Source organism: Hemitrygon akajei, chromosome 18, assembly GCF_048418815.1.
Source record: "Hemitrygon akajei chromosome 18, sHemAka1.3, whole genome shotgun sequence".
Lineage (NCBI taxonomy): Eukaryota > Metazoa > Chordata > Chondrichthyes > Myliobatiformes > Dasyatidae > Hemitrygon > Hemitrygon akajei.
Window position 1 is genome coordinate 22,323,538 of NC_133141.1, and position 15,150 is coordinate 22,338,687.

General features: G+C 45.7%; 1 protein-coding gene across 5 annotated transcripts in view; it reads left to right on the forward strand.

Moving 5' to 3' along the window:
• The window catches only part of LOC140741182 (formin-like protein 3), a 174,168-nt gene that overhangs the window by 62,157 nt on the left and 96,861 nt on the right, over positions 1-15,150 (forward strand). For all 5 annotated transcript variants that reach the window (XR_012102021.1, XR_012102020.1, XM_073071057.1 and 2 more), the window contains exons 2-4: positions 9,944-10,027; positions 11,848-11,928; positions 12,992-13,068. Coding sequence is in view for 3 of the 5 variants with exons in the window: in XM_073071057.1 (XP_072927158.1) it covers positions 9,944-10,027; positions 11,848-11,928; positions 12,992-13,068 (242 nt within the window). In the remaining 2 variants the exon portion in view is untranslated. The remainder of the gene's footprint in view (positions 1-9,943; positions 10,028-11,847; positions 11,929-12,991; positions 13,069-15,150) is intronic.

Below are 15,150 nucleotides of genomic sequence, written 5' to 3' on the forward strand. Positions count from 1 at the left end.
TGCATGTTCTTCATATAAACATGTTGATCAAGGAAATGTAATTCAACCCCTCTTCGATCCAGGGCGACAGTAAGCAACTGCATCATGTCAGGTAGTAGGAATGGCAAATCCTTTATAGACCAGGCAACAAGAGCATTTTCTCCTCATTACTGCGAGGCACTGGTGCCAACTTCTTGCTGAGATGGTACCTTCTCACCAATGACTTTGAGTAGAAAATCCTACAAGAGGTAGTGGATTCAGCCCAGTACATCACGGGTAAAGCCCTCCCAACCATTGAACACATCAACATGAAACATTGCCATAGAAAAGCAGCATCCATCATCAGAGATCCTCACCATCCAGGCCATGCTCTTTTCTCACTGCTGCCATCATGTAGAAGGTACAAGTGCCTCAGGACTCACACCACCAGGTTCAAGAACAGTTACTACCCAACAACCATCAGACTCTTGAGCAAAATGGGATACCTTCACTCATTTAAGGACTATTTTACATTGTTAATCATGCTTGTTATTTATTGCTATTTATTTATTATCTGCACTTGTACAGTTTTTTTACAGGTCAGATGTTTACAGATCCTGTTTACAGTTACTGTTCTATGGATTTGCTACATATGCCCGCAGAAAAAGAGTCGCAGTGTTGCATGATATACTGTGATAATAAATTTTACTTTGAACTTTGAAGGGTCACCACTTTCCCTGTACTCCCCATAATCCAGCTACAACCTTGTCCTCATCCTCCCTTTCCAGATGAAGCTGAAGTAAAATAAAAAGTTACTCTCTCAAAATGCCATTTAAAATTGTGAGGTGGTTGTGATTTTTTTCCCTCCTTTGTTCAGGAGAGAAGAGACCAGACTTGTCGCCTGGAGGTCAGCTTTTACCCCAGCCTGAAGTGCCAACTATTCTAACCAGTGAGATGTTCTGACTTCCCATGTCACCTGAGGGTCAAGCAATAACCCTTCCTAAAGCCAAATACTCTGACTATTTCAAGTGCAGTTTTCCTTTCCCGATCTTGTGGGTGCTGTAGGGTCCTGAGGTCCATAAAACATGGGAGAGGCATTAGGTCGTTCAGCCCATTGAGTCTGCTCCACCATTCCATCATGGCTGATCCCAGATCCCTCTCAAATCCATACACCTGCCCTCTCACCATATCCCTTGATGCCCCAACCAATCAGGAAACTAACAACTTCCACTTTGAATATACATAGAAACATAGAAAACCTACAGCACAACACAGGTCCTTTGGCCCACAAAGTTGTGCCAAACATGTCCCTACCTTAGAAATTACTAGGCTTACCCATAGCCCTCTATTTTGCTAAGCTCCATGTAGTCATCCAGGAGTCTCTTAAAAGATCCTATCGTATCCGCCTCCACCACCGTTGCCGGCAGCTCATTCTGCACACTCACCACTCTCTGTGTAAAAAACTTACCCCTGACATCTCCTCTGTACCTACTCCTCAGCACCTTAAACCTGTGCCCTCTTGTGGCAACCATTTCAGCCCTGGGAAAAAACCTCTGACTATCCACATGATCAATGCCTCTCATCATCTTATACACGTCTATCAGGTCACCTCTCATCCTCCGTCGCTCCAAGGAAAAAAGGCCGAGTTCACTCAACCTGTTTTCATAAGGCATGCTCCCCAATCCAGGCAACATCCTTGTAAATCTCCTCTGCACCCTTTCTATGGCTTCCACATCCTTCCTGTAGTGAGGCGACCAGAACTGAGCACAGTACTCCAAGTGGGGTCTGACCAGGGTCCTATATAGCTGCAACATTACCTCTTGGCTCCTAAATTCAACTACATGATTAATGAAGGCCAATACACCGTATGCCTTCTTAACCACAAAGTCAACCTGCGCAGCTGCTTTGAGCGTCCTATGGACTCGGACCCTAAGATCTCTCTGATCCTCCACACTGCCAAGAGTCTTACCATTAATATTATATTCTGCCATCATATTTGACCTACCAAAATGAACCACTTCACACTTATCTGGATTGAACTCCAGCTGCCACTTCTCAGCCCAGTTTTGCATCCTATCAATGGCCCGCTGTAACCTCTGACACTATCCACCTCCAACCTTTGTGTCATCAGCAAATCTACTAACCCATCCCTCCACTTCTTCATCCAGGTCATTTATAAAAATCACGAAGAGAAGGGGTCCCAGAACAGGCCTCCACTGCAGTCTGTGGGAGAACACTCCACAGATTCACCGCTCTTTCACTAAAAAAAAATTCCTCCTTATTCCTGTTCTAAAAGGTCAGCCCTCAATTTTGAGGCTGTGCCCTCTAGTTCTGGACACCCCCACCAGAGGAAATATCCTCTCCACATCCTTTCAACATTCGGTAGGTTTCGATGAGATCCCCACACACTCTTCGAAATTCCGGTGAGAACAGGCCCAAAGCTGCCAATTGCTCCTCATATTTTAACCCCTTCTTTCCTGGAATAATCCTTGTGACCCTCCTCTCTAATGTCACTACAACCTTTCTGAGAATCCTCACCTCTGCTGTCAAACCTGACTCTGTGACTTTGAATCTGCCCATCTGTATCTTATTCTAGAGGTGCAGAAGGTAGAGTCGCTGCAAGGACCCAGGTTTGATTCTGACCTCCAGTGATGTCTGCACAAAGTTTGCATGTTCTCCTCATGACCGCATGGGCTTTCCCTGGGTGGTCCTGTTTCCATCCACATCCCAAAGACGTGCAGATCGGTGGGTTAAGTTGTCCCTAGTGTGCCGGTGAGTGGTAGAATCAGGAGGCAGTTGTTCAGAGTGTGGGGAAAATAGGTTGCAGGGGAAATGAATGGGTGATGGGATTGCACCATGAGCTGGCATAGATTCAGTAGTCTGAACCACTTCCCAAGTTGTTATAAAGTAAAGCAAAAATTAATCCTCTTGAGGATTCTGCCCTGAGCTTAATCCCGCCACCATTGGCATCTGTGAGCTCTGTGCCAGTGAACTCCCTCCCTAAACCTTTCTGCTTTTCTTCACTCTTCCTGCCTCTGTCCAAGCTTGTCTTCTCATCCTCCCTGTGAGAGGTTTCGGAGTGATATAGGCTCTGTTTAAATCCAGGTTGCTTCTTTCAATCCATACATCAAGTGTGCACGCATGGCTTGGCTGAGTACGGACATGTTAATAACTTAGCCTGCTGCTCGCTCAGAGTGCCAGGTGCTGTAAACCAGTGGAGCTGGGCCGGGAGGGAGTGAACTCCTCTGAAGGTGTGATCTGGTCCGACGCAAACCCAGATCTGCACTGCGACGGAGATGCAATTCATCTGCCCTTGGCAAAGTGCTGTGTACATCGCTTTGACTGAGCCAAGCCGTGGGCCTGAAGTGGGTTTGATCAGAATTTCAAACTCATTGCATTCCTCCCGCATTAGCAACAGTTTTCATTTGTTTTTTTAAAAGAATAAGCAAAGTGCACCAGTAGGGCTTCCTTCTGTGGAAGTTACTCATGCCCCTGGAACGCTGTGTGAGACGTGCACAGTGTGTGGCCTAAAGCAGCCGGACCCCGCCCCCCCCACCCCTCCACACACCCCAACCTCTCCACTGCACTCCAGACAGGAAATGATGCTGTTTGCATTATTATACAATCTTGAAAGTTTCACTTCCAAAGCTGTGGAAATATTTTTTTCTTTCATGATATCAGAGGTGGTTGTGACTACCAATGAGGGTCCTGAAGTTGGTACTGAATAATCGTCCCTCCTCCATTTCTACCCATTGATTTCTTCTAGAATCCAAATCAGGTTCAATATCACCAGCATTTGTCATGAAATTTGTTGTTTTTGTGGCAGTCGTAATAATAAAAGCTGTGAGTAACAGTAAATATATATAAATTTTTAAAAAAATATATATATAAATAGTATAAAACTATAAATATATAATGTACTGTAATACAAAAGTTAAATTAAATAAGTAGTGCAAAAAGGTAGTGAGGTAATGTTATGGGTTCAGTGTCCATTCAGGAATCGGATGGCAGAGGGGAAGAAGCTGTTCCTGAATCACTGAGTGTGTGCTTCAGGCTTCTGTACCTCCTTCCTGATGGTAACAATGAGAAGAGGGCATGTCCTGGGTGATGGGGGTCCTTAATGATGGACGCTACCTTTTTTCAAGGAGCGAAGGCTCAAGATGTTTTGGATGCTGGGGAGGCTAGTGCCCATGGTGGAGCTGACTGCATTTACCATTTTCTGCAGCTTATTTTGATCCTGTGCAATGCTCCCCTCCGCCCCCCCCACCCCCCCACCACCCATACTGGATGGTGATGCAGCCATTTAGAATGCTCTCCTTGGTATATCTGTAGTAATTTGTGAGTATGTTTGGCGACATACCAAATCTCTTTAGATTCCTAATGAAAAAATATTTGCTGTCATGTCTTCTTTGTAACTGCATCGGTATGTTAGGCCCAGGATAGCACCTCAGAGGTGTTAACACCTAGGAACTTGAAATTGCTCATCCCTTCCACTTCTGATCCCTCCACGAGGACTGGTGTGCGTTCTCGTCTTACCCTTTCCGAAGCCCACAATCAATTCTTTGGTCCTACTGACATTGAGTGCAAGGTTGTTGCTGCGACACCACTCAACCAGCTGATTTGTCTCACTCCTGTACACCGCCTTTAGTAAGAAAAACTAATTAACCATGTATTGATGTAGCCACTTTGTCCATTGAGCCTAAACTAGTTCTTTGAAAGGGCTCTCCAATTAAGTTTACAACCCCCTGCATCTTCCCCATATCCCTGCAAATATCATTCCTTATCAAAATCTATCCAATTCCTCTTTGGAATTTGCAGTCAAATCTTCTTCTACCACTCTTTCAGCCAATGGCACCATAAAAGTACCAGGCAATGATCCTCCCGGCCTACTGAACTGCACTGCCCAGCAACCCATCTATTAAACCCGAGACCAATCACAGGACAATTTACAATGACCAATTAACCTACATCTTTGGACTGTGGGAGGAAACCAGAGCACCCGGAGGAAACCCACGCATTCATGGGGAGGAAGTACAAACTCCATACAAATGGCATCAGAATTGAACTCTGAACAACGACACCCTGAGCTGTAATAGCGTTGCCCTAACTGCCACGCTACCATGGCGCCCCAAATTGTACCATAACCTCCATGCTCTTATATTCTCTTACATGTGGAGGGATTAGGAAAGGTGGCAAAAACTTTGGAAAAAGAGCAATTGAAAATCAAAACACTGCCGAATCAGAAAATTTAAAAACAGAAAATACTGGGAACACCCAGCAGGTCAGGCAGTACCTGATAGAGTTGGTGTTTCAGATTGACAACCTTTATCAGAGGGTACTTGTTTCCCTGCATTCTCTGTTTTTATCTGTGGTTGAAGATGTTGAGAAGCGACTGAGTAGAGGACTATAAGACCATAAGGCACATGAGCAGAATTAGGCTGATTTACTTTCTGTCTCAATCCCATTCTCCTGCACCTCTAACCTTTGACACTCTTACTAATCAAGAACCTCCACTTTAAGTATTCCCAATAACTTGGCCTCCACTGTTATCTGTGGCAGTGAATTCCACAGATTCATCGCCCTCTGGCTAAAGAAATTCCTCTCATCTCTGTTCTAAAGAGATGCTCTTGTATTCTGTGGCTGTTCTCTTTGGCCCTAAACTCCCCTAGTATTGGAAGCATCCTCTCAACTTCCACTTTATCTACCCAGGCAGTCAAAGTCACGGCTTTCAGTGGTGAAAGAGCTCTAATGCAATGTTCAAGAGGGCAATGATCTGAGAAGTTTAAAGAGCCGCATGAGATTGGAGAAGTGGAGGGATGTGACCATAGAAGAATTTGAAAATTGGAGTAAGAAGTGAAGGTTTTGCTTAACTGAAAGCCATTGTGGGTCAATGGAGGTGAAGGTAGCGTCATCATGAATTAAATAGCTAATTAATTTGAGGTAGTCCACAATGAGCTACCATTTCATTGTGCTCTCAGTAACGTTGAAGTCTCTTTAATCTCTTCTGAAGATAAAGCTCAGGCTGTTGATGGAGAATGTTAGCAGGGACGGTTGCTGTGAAAGCGGTGAAGCCACGCTTCTCCGCCAGCCTCTTGCCGCCCCTTGCCCAGCTCCCGTGACCCTTGACGTACCTGGTTCCTCACACCCTGGCAGGTCAAGTAACCACTCAATGCATGCAGAGCTTAAACGTGAATGGAGGGGAGGTATTAAAGCAGCGTTTGTCAGTGGAATCAAACCGTATTGTCCCCTTGTCATTCACAGGACTCACTCACCTATATTCACGTATGCACTTACATGCGTTCACAACCATGCATGCATTCACTCGTGCACACGAACACACTAATTTTCGTTCACTCATGCAAGCTGTCTTATTTTAACTCGCCTGAGCACTCTCTCACACATGGCGTGAGCAAAGTTCCCTTTCATGTCTGCATCGCTCTGGCACTTATGTGCCATCAGTCACGATTGGAAACACCTGCCCTCCCTCGCTCTCGCTGGCGCTTGTAGCTGTACTCGCTCCCCTGCGCACGGGCGGGGTGCTCAGTCTCACACTTGAGGCTTGCGGCAGGGGACTTGGTTTGTCCTCCACCATCCCGGGAAAAGGCTGCACTGCTGAGCCTCCTCCTGGCTGAACCCGGGACTTGTTTGCTCTGCGTAACTCTCAATACATCTCAAGTTATCAAGGTATTGTTTTTAAAGGAATAAACTAAAGTTGATTCGTGTGCTTTAAATCCATCCCTTTTGACACTTGGTCCAAGCCAATTTAATGTTTGGTTTTAGTCTCTGGCTCAGGTTTCTAGGTTCAGTTTAGTCTTAAATAAATAGATTATGGGAGCTAGGATTGTAAAAATGTTGGCGCAGGGAATACCTTATTAACAATCTGTGGTCAAGTGTCCAGATTGTCCAACTCTCTGGTCCTTCCTGGGTATATCTATTGCTTTTCTCACCAGAAAGCCAGAAGAGCTGCCTCCTAATTATTGGGATCTTTCTAGCCCGTGCCACATAGCCTTGGGCATCTTGTATACCCAGATGGGAAGCATAATGGCTCAGCAGGTAGAGTTTCAGAGATCAGACCTGACCTCTGGCACTGCCTGCGTGGAGTTTGCATGTTCTCCCTGTTACTGCATGAATTTCCCCTGGTGCTCCAGTTTCCTCCCACATCCCAAAGAGGTACCATTTGATAGGTTAATAGGTGGCTATAAAATGCCCCCAATATGTTGGTGGCATAAGAGAGAAAATAGATTAGAAGAAAATAAGAGGGGGAATGGGATAACTCTGAGAGCTAGCATAGATTCAATGGGCAACTGGCTTCCTGCTTCATTATAAGCAATATGTTCCTAACTTGTCATCTGAGAGAAACCCCTTTTCTAGGAACCCTTAAAAGCTGATTACCTCAAATGGAGAACTGGCATCAGTTGAAATGCCCTGGTTTTTTGGGCCTTTGCTGCCCAGATTACAATTGAGAGAGCAGCATTGGCCTTGCCTTTGTCCCCGCAGGTGTAACCTCCCCCTGTGCCAGTCCGACTGGGCTGCTCTAACGTGGAATGAACTCAGCTCTGCTCAGCCTGCTTGGTTACGCTCACAAACTGCCTGAATGCTTTTTATTACAAAACTACAGAAGTTCATTCACTCACAAAATACACACAATGATCAGTGATTTACAATGCTATCTACAATTTCAAATTAAAATATGGTTGCTATCATCTACAAAGCACTCAATTCCCTGGGGGGGGGCACCATTCTCAAAATACCTCCCCACCTCTCCCACTGTTTCAATAGAGACTTCAAGGACACCTGGGCATGAACAAAGGCCCTGGAAGAGGGGCAGCCAGTCAGCTCGGGCAGGGCCCTCAACTGCCCGCCGCCTGGACCTGTGAATGGCTATCTTGGCTACACCCAGGAGCAAGCTCACTAGTAGATCCCCCAAGCGACTCACCCTCCTCTTTACAGGGTGACCATATATCAGGAGCGTGAGGCTGAAGTGCAAGCAGAACTTGAGGAGCAACCCGTTCAGATACTCAGTCACGGACTGTAACCTCTCACGCTACATATAAGCATGGTACTCTGAATCCTCCCAGCCGCAGAAAGGACAGGTGGGCAGGGTGCCCGTGAAACGGCTGAAGAATCTGAGGGTGTGGTAGATGTTATAGCAAATGTTTCTTCTTCCTATGCCACCCTTCCTCATTGGGTCATTTTGCTTCACTGAAGCAAGTGGGCTTCTGACTACCTTCCTGCATTTTGAACCTCTCCACCCCAGCAAAAGCCTGTCAAGGCCTCCACCTCTGAAGAAGGCTGACTGCTCACAGAGCCCAGCTGATCTGGAACCCCTTCCCTGCCAAATTCTTACTTCTGACTTTGCTGGGCACGAAGAGCCACCTGCACATGGGCCATGCTTGTGCTGAGCTCAGTGCAGAACTCAAAAAGCCTGAGGTCATTGAGGTATGAGCGTGATCTGGAAAGCATTATAACGAGACCCTCAGCTGCTGCCATCCAGGCTTTGGATTTATATCACAGTGTGGGACTGTTCTTCGGAACTTCTCCCTTAGCAACTGAGCTTCAGCTAAAGAGAATGTTTTCAAGTAACTCTTTCCAAGATCTATTCTGTAAAAATAGCCAATATATCTTGCAGCACACATAAAAGAGATCCTCAGGTCAGGCAGTTTTCGGCCAAGACCCTTCTTCATGCCCAAACTGTCGGCTATCTATTCATTTCCATAGATGCTGCCTGACCTACTGAGTTCCTCCAGCATTTTCTGTGTGTTGCTTTGGATTTCCAGCGTCTGCAGACTTTGTTTAATATAGCTTGCATCCTGACTGTATCGAAGCTCTGCAATATCTTTTAACACATTTGTTATCATCCTAACTTGCAACTGAATCCACATGACGTAAGTTCCATCTCGATTCTGCATTCAGTCTCTATTTTGGGACTTACTACCGCTCTGTAGAAAGACATTCTTCAGACCAGCGGTTAAACCAAAAACCTACTAGCCTGTGCTAGCGGGTAGATCAGAATAGATGATCTTGACTCCACCAACGCCAGAAATTGATACACTTTGATTTGTATTACATAGGCGTGCGTGGAATGGGTACTATGTTCAACAAAGATACCCGCTTCTGTGCAGCTCTCCAGGATATTTGAGGGGTGGAGTACAGTCCCACAAAATAACAATTCACGTGTTCTCAATCCTTAGCGCAGGCATTAGGCACTCTGGTCTCCAGAGTATTTGAAATTTGCATTTCTCTATACAACGTTGATTCATTTGCACAAAATTGCCCATGGGTGCAAATGACTTGAGGGTATCTGCAAGTCTAATTTTTTTGTGTGATGTACAGTCAGACTAGCAGAAGGCATGGTATAGATGCCAAGGGGCTGCCAGGCTAGTTAAGTGGATTAGCATGTTGCAGAGCAATGCTTCAGATTGGGCTTCGTCCTCCAACGGACACAGGTTCAGCTTGTTCTGCTGTTGAATTCCCAAGCTCACCCTCAATTGTGTGGGGAACTCGTGAATGGGATTTGGACATCCTGAATCCCTTATTGCTTGGCAAGTTCCTCTTGCTTATTGCTTGTACCTCACTCATTGCTTCTGCCATTGCCAATCTACGTTTCTGGGGGTCTGCTGTGAGTTTACAGATGCTGCTGGTATGTATGCCTAGCCCAGTGCCTGACAAATTATCCTCGGCCCAGAAGCTGGACAGGACCTGTCCAGGTCCCAGTGGCTGGGAGTACTCAAGGAGTATTCAGTTCAACACACCCCCAGGTGTGTAACCTGACTTTGCCGATCCACTGCCTGTTACTGCAGTGGGTGAAGTTTTGATTTCATTCATTTATGAATTATCAGGCAGTTTCTAGAATGGGCCATTTCTATGTCTGGATGGAAAGGCAGAAATCTGCCCAGGTTTCTTGGCCATTGTGTGGTGTTATGTTGGCAGGCATGAAAGAGTTTCCTCTGGGAAATAATATTCTCCCTATTTGCTTCCTTTGCAGAATTCTATGAACCTTCCTCCAGATAAAGCACGGCTCTTACGGCAGTATGACAATGAGAAGAAGTGGGATCTCATCTGTGACCAGGTACTTGGAATCTGATAAAACCTACCTTACAGGTTGGGATGCAGTGACCCCCCCCCCACTCCCGAGCATTGTTTGGGGAGGGCTAGGGGTGATGTGGAGATGGATTTCCTCCTCTCATTCGGGGCTTTGCCTTGATGAGCTTCTGTCTCCAGACCACTGTCTCACTGCTCAGCTGAGGATGTGAAACTTGCAGTGTGTTCAACACAGAGTCATGGATGGATTGAGCTATATGATGCAGAAATGGGCCTTTAGGCCACTAGGTCCACACTAACCATCAAGTAGTCATTTTCACACTCATCCCTGTTTTATTCTCCCCACACATCCATCAACTTCAGATTCTATACATCACCTACACACAAGGGCTAGTTTACATTGGCCAATTAACCATCGCTGGACTGTGAGAGTTCTGTACCCAGGCTGGTCTTCTGTGCATTCCACTGAAATTTGAAATATCCAACTGACTTTGTATTCTGATATCCCCAAAAAAAAACATGGCATATTATTTGGATTCTGATTCAGATGGCGGAAGGCCTGAGATGTTGGTGGTAGGGTTATGAGAGATTGGTCAGCCTGACAGGTACCTTGAAGTGTGGATTTGGAAAGGGTTAGGGGTGGGAGGTGGAGATCAAGTATTTTAGATGCACATTTGCATGAGAACGTTTCCTTAGAGAGGAACTTGACACGTCAGTCACAGGAGGATGCCAGTCAATTTCTGGCCCTTCGCTTCACTCACTGGGAGTGCACTTATCTTTTCTAGGGTCCTGCAATGGGTGAAGCTTCCCAGCAAAATCTCCCGTCGTGTCCCAGGACTCAGCCCAATAAGTTGAGGAAAGGGAACCTGGCACATCCACTCTGCTCCCACAGCTCAATTGACTACAACAAGGAAAACATTACACACTTAGCAAAGGAAAGTGCTTGACAGAAGTGTTCTCAGACACAATTAGACCCCAGTGAAGGAGACATTGGGATAGAATACCGCAAGTGTGATCACAGTGGTTGGTCTTAGAGGAGAGAGAGCAGTAGAGGGGCAGAGAGGTTTATGGAGGGAATTACTGAAGGCATGGCCACCATTAGTGGTGCAATTGAGATTGGACACAGGCCATTTAACTCAGTTCATTTATTAAGTAAGCATAGTGCCACTGAAGCATCAAGTCACGGCTTTCTAAAATCTGCATTATGGGTTCAATCATGCCCCCTCATAGTGTCCATGGGCAGATGCAAGTCTGATCTCCATTTGGCCCAAAGCTACCTGTTCCCCACCTGCTGACAGGTGGAGAAGGTGGTCTTACTTTTGGCTTTCGACATCTCTGGCGCAGGTCACAGAAAATAAATCAGCCAGGGTTTCTGCCCCCTCCTTCTCACTATGATTATCTCCCAATGGAAAGCACGCATGTCCCACTATTCAACAATATCCCAAAAGCAAAACGCTCCAGGTGAAACTAAACAGGGACTGATAGAAACACTCAGAGAGAAACAACGTTCCAGGTCAAAGTCCCTTTGTCAGAAATGATTTTTTTCCTCAACATTGGATTTTGCCTTTTTCTCCACAGATGCTGCATGATCAGCTGAATGTTTCCGCCATTCTCTGTTTTGTTTCAGATGATCCTACAAATTTCACTTTTCTGCCCAATCCCATATTCCTCAATTTCCCCTTGTGTATAAAAAATTCTTTCTCTAGTCCACGAATGAATGAGGTCTCAGTGTCCTTAGCTTTCTAGGGTAGACCGTTCTAAAGGTTCAGTAAATTTATCCCATCATCTGTTGATCCTGGTTCTCGTGTTTCAACCTAAATGACTGACTCTTTCTATTTATATGATCAGGAGCGGTTTCAGGTGAAGAACCCTCCACACACCTACATCCAGAAACTCAAGAGCTACCTGGACCCAGGAGTCACCAGGAAGGTAAAAGGACTATGATTAAATGTACACCAGTGAAACAGCTTTATGAGGAGGGCCACAATCTTGAGTATTGCCGCAACACATTGAATAAGACATCCTTAAGAATAAGTTCAGTGAGCATGCATGAGCTGCTCTTTAGCCTTGGGGAGTGTGAGGCTGATTTTGTATGTGGGACAGGTATTAAACCCCATAACTGTGTGGGTTTCCTCCCGGTGATTCGGTTTCCTCCCACATTCCAAAGACGTTCGGGTTAGTGAGCTGTGGGCATGCTATGTTGGAAGTGTGCCAACACTTGCAGGCTGCCCCTCGCACCATTTTGGCCTGTGTCGGTCGTTGACACAAAGTAACTCATTTCACTGTACGTTTCGATGTACATGTGACAAATAAAGCTCACCTTTGATTGAGTAAGCATCAATCAGGATAAACCCAGCTGGTTAAATATGTGGAATCTCGAAAGTAGACTGGATGCTGAATTTTCTCCGTTACAGCATGGACTGTACATCAAAAGCAGATGTAGTTTAGGGATGCAGAGACAGTCATGGAGAGCCTCTCCTCCCAGGCAATCCACTTCAGCACCATGAAACTCTCAGTGTTAAGCTTGCCGCGTTATTGGTGTGTCAGTTCCAATGTGAAACGAGGAGGAAGTGTGGAAGGGGTTGTGAAGGAGTCAGTGAAGAAGTAGGGACAGGAGGGAGGGTGAAGAAGGGAGACAGACTGAGGCGGAGGATGAGATGGAAGTTGAGGCCAGAGGATGAGAGAGAGAGAATGAGGGATAGTGGAGGGTGGTGTGGAGAGTGAGAAGGCGATGGATAGTGGGAAAGGGAGGGAGAGTGAGGAACAAGGAATGGAAGGGTGCATGGAGAGAGAGGGGATAGAGAGCAGGGATAAGGAGGATGAGTGCACAATGCTAGGCGTGATTATGTGCAGTGTGAAAACAGCCACAATCTGTACCTATAGGGCAGTGATTTGTAGCACTATTAAACTCCTTTAATATGGCCCTCTGTTCATCACCCCAGGCTAAAATTAATCGGATCTGCACCCACAGACCTTTCTTAATCTTTTGCAGAAGTTTAGACGCCGCGTGCAGGAATCCACAAAGGTGCTGCGAGAGCTGGAGATCTCCCTCCGGACTAATTACATTGGGTGAGTGCACGGTGCTACATTACGGGCAGCCAGCAGCTGCAAGGCAGGAACATGAGGAAACAGTGGAAACATACAGGGGAGGTAAGGGGAGGCTATTTAGAAGGCTTGGAAGGCCTTAGATTTGATGCAAAGTATAGTTGTCATGATGCGCGCTGACAAATGACTGGACCCGGATGAGGAGGAATGACAGACTTCCGTGTAGAGACAGAAACAAGTTTATTCATAGAGATTCCAAGAGAACGCCTCCACCACTGACTCAGGCAGTGCATTCCACGCACCAACCACTCTCTGAGTGAAAAACCTTCCTCTAATATCCCCCTTGAACTTCCCTCCCCTTACCTTAAAGCCATGTCCTCTTGTATTGAGCAGTGGTGCCCTGGGGAAGAGGCGCTGGCTGTCCACTCTATCTATTCCTCTTAATATCTTGTACACCTCTATCATGTCTCCTCTCATCCTCCTTCTCTCCAAAGAGTAAAGCCCTAGCTCCCTTAATCTCTGATCATAATCCATACTCTCTAAATCAGGCAGCTTCCTGGTAAATCTCCTTTGTACCCTTTCCAATGCTTCCACATCCTTCCTATAGTGAGGCGACCAGACCTGGACACAGTACTCCAAGTGTGGCCTAACCAGAGTTTTATAAAGCTGCATCATTACTCTTAAACTCTATCCCTCGACTTATGAAAGCTAACACCCCATAAGCTTTCTTAACTACCCTATCTACCTGTGAGGCAACTTTCAGGGATCTGTGGACATGTACCCCCAGATCCCTCTGCTCCTCCACACTACCAAGTATCCTGCCATTTACTTTGTACTCTGCCTTGGAGTTTGTCCTTCCAAAGTGTACCACCTCACACTTCTCTGGGTTGAACTCCATCTGCCACTTCTCAGCCCACTTCTGCATCCTATCAATGTCTCTCTGCAATCTTCGAAAATCCTCTACACTATCCACAACGCTACCAACCTTTGTGTAGTCTGCAAACTTGCCAACCCACCCTTCTACCCCCACATCCAGGTCATTAATAAAAATCATGATTAAACTTTTTAAAAACATGATTAAAAATCACAAAATTAAACAGAAAGCACAAGGGCTTAATGACTCTAGATAAGACACCAAATAACAAATGCAGATGCACAGACCCATGGGGCTCATGACAATAGTACACAGTTGTCCTGAGGTGGTTAACACCTCTTCCATTAATTGTCAGAGCGTGGTTAGACCACAAGGCCTGAGTTAGCACTATGAAGAAGAAAAGCTAAAGAAATGTTGGGGAACTGTGAGGAGGAGGTCACAGAGAGATCTGAGGTCAAGGATGCAAATGCAAGAAACTGTGAGGAAGGCAAATAGTATGTTGGTCTTTATTATAAGAGTGTTTGAGTTCTGGTGTAAAGGCGACTTACTTTGATTACAATGGATTTCACAAGACTGTACCTAGTGTGCAGCCATTCCACAATTTACAAAAGGGATGCCTTCTTGGAAATGTTTTCTTAAGTAAAATTTCATAAATCTAAAGGCTGAGCAAAAGGAAATGTCAGTACAAGGTGTTTCTATGGATTGAGGGTGGTCCACTCATCACATATACAGCTTTATATATCAAGTACCCGTACACTAAAGAGTCAAGGACATGACAGTGAAAATTTGTAAATGTTTACCTTGTGAGGAGGGACTTGAGTAGACTAAACCTACATTTTCTTCAAAGAACAAGAGGAGATATCATTATAATTTGTACAAGTCTTAAACGGCGCAACAGTCGGAATGAAGGGAGGATGTATCACCTAGCTGAGAAGTCGAGGATCAGGGGTCAAAGGCTCAAAATAGAGGCAATTTAAGACTGAGATGAGAAGGAATTTCTTCACTCAGAGGGTGGTGAATCTTTGGAATTCTCTCCCCCAGTGGGTTGTGGCAGCTCCAGTCATTGATTACGTTCGGATATAGAAACATAGAAAATAGGTGCAGGAGTAGGCCATTTGGCCCTTCGAGCCTGCACCGCCATTTAGTATGATCATGGCTGATCATCCAACTCAGAACCCTGTACCTGCTTTCTCTCCATACCCCCTCATCCCTTTAGCCACAAGGGCCATATC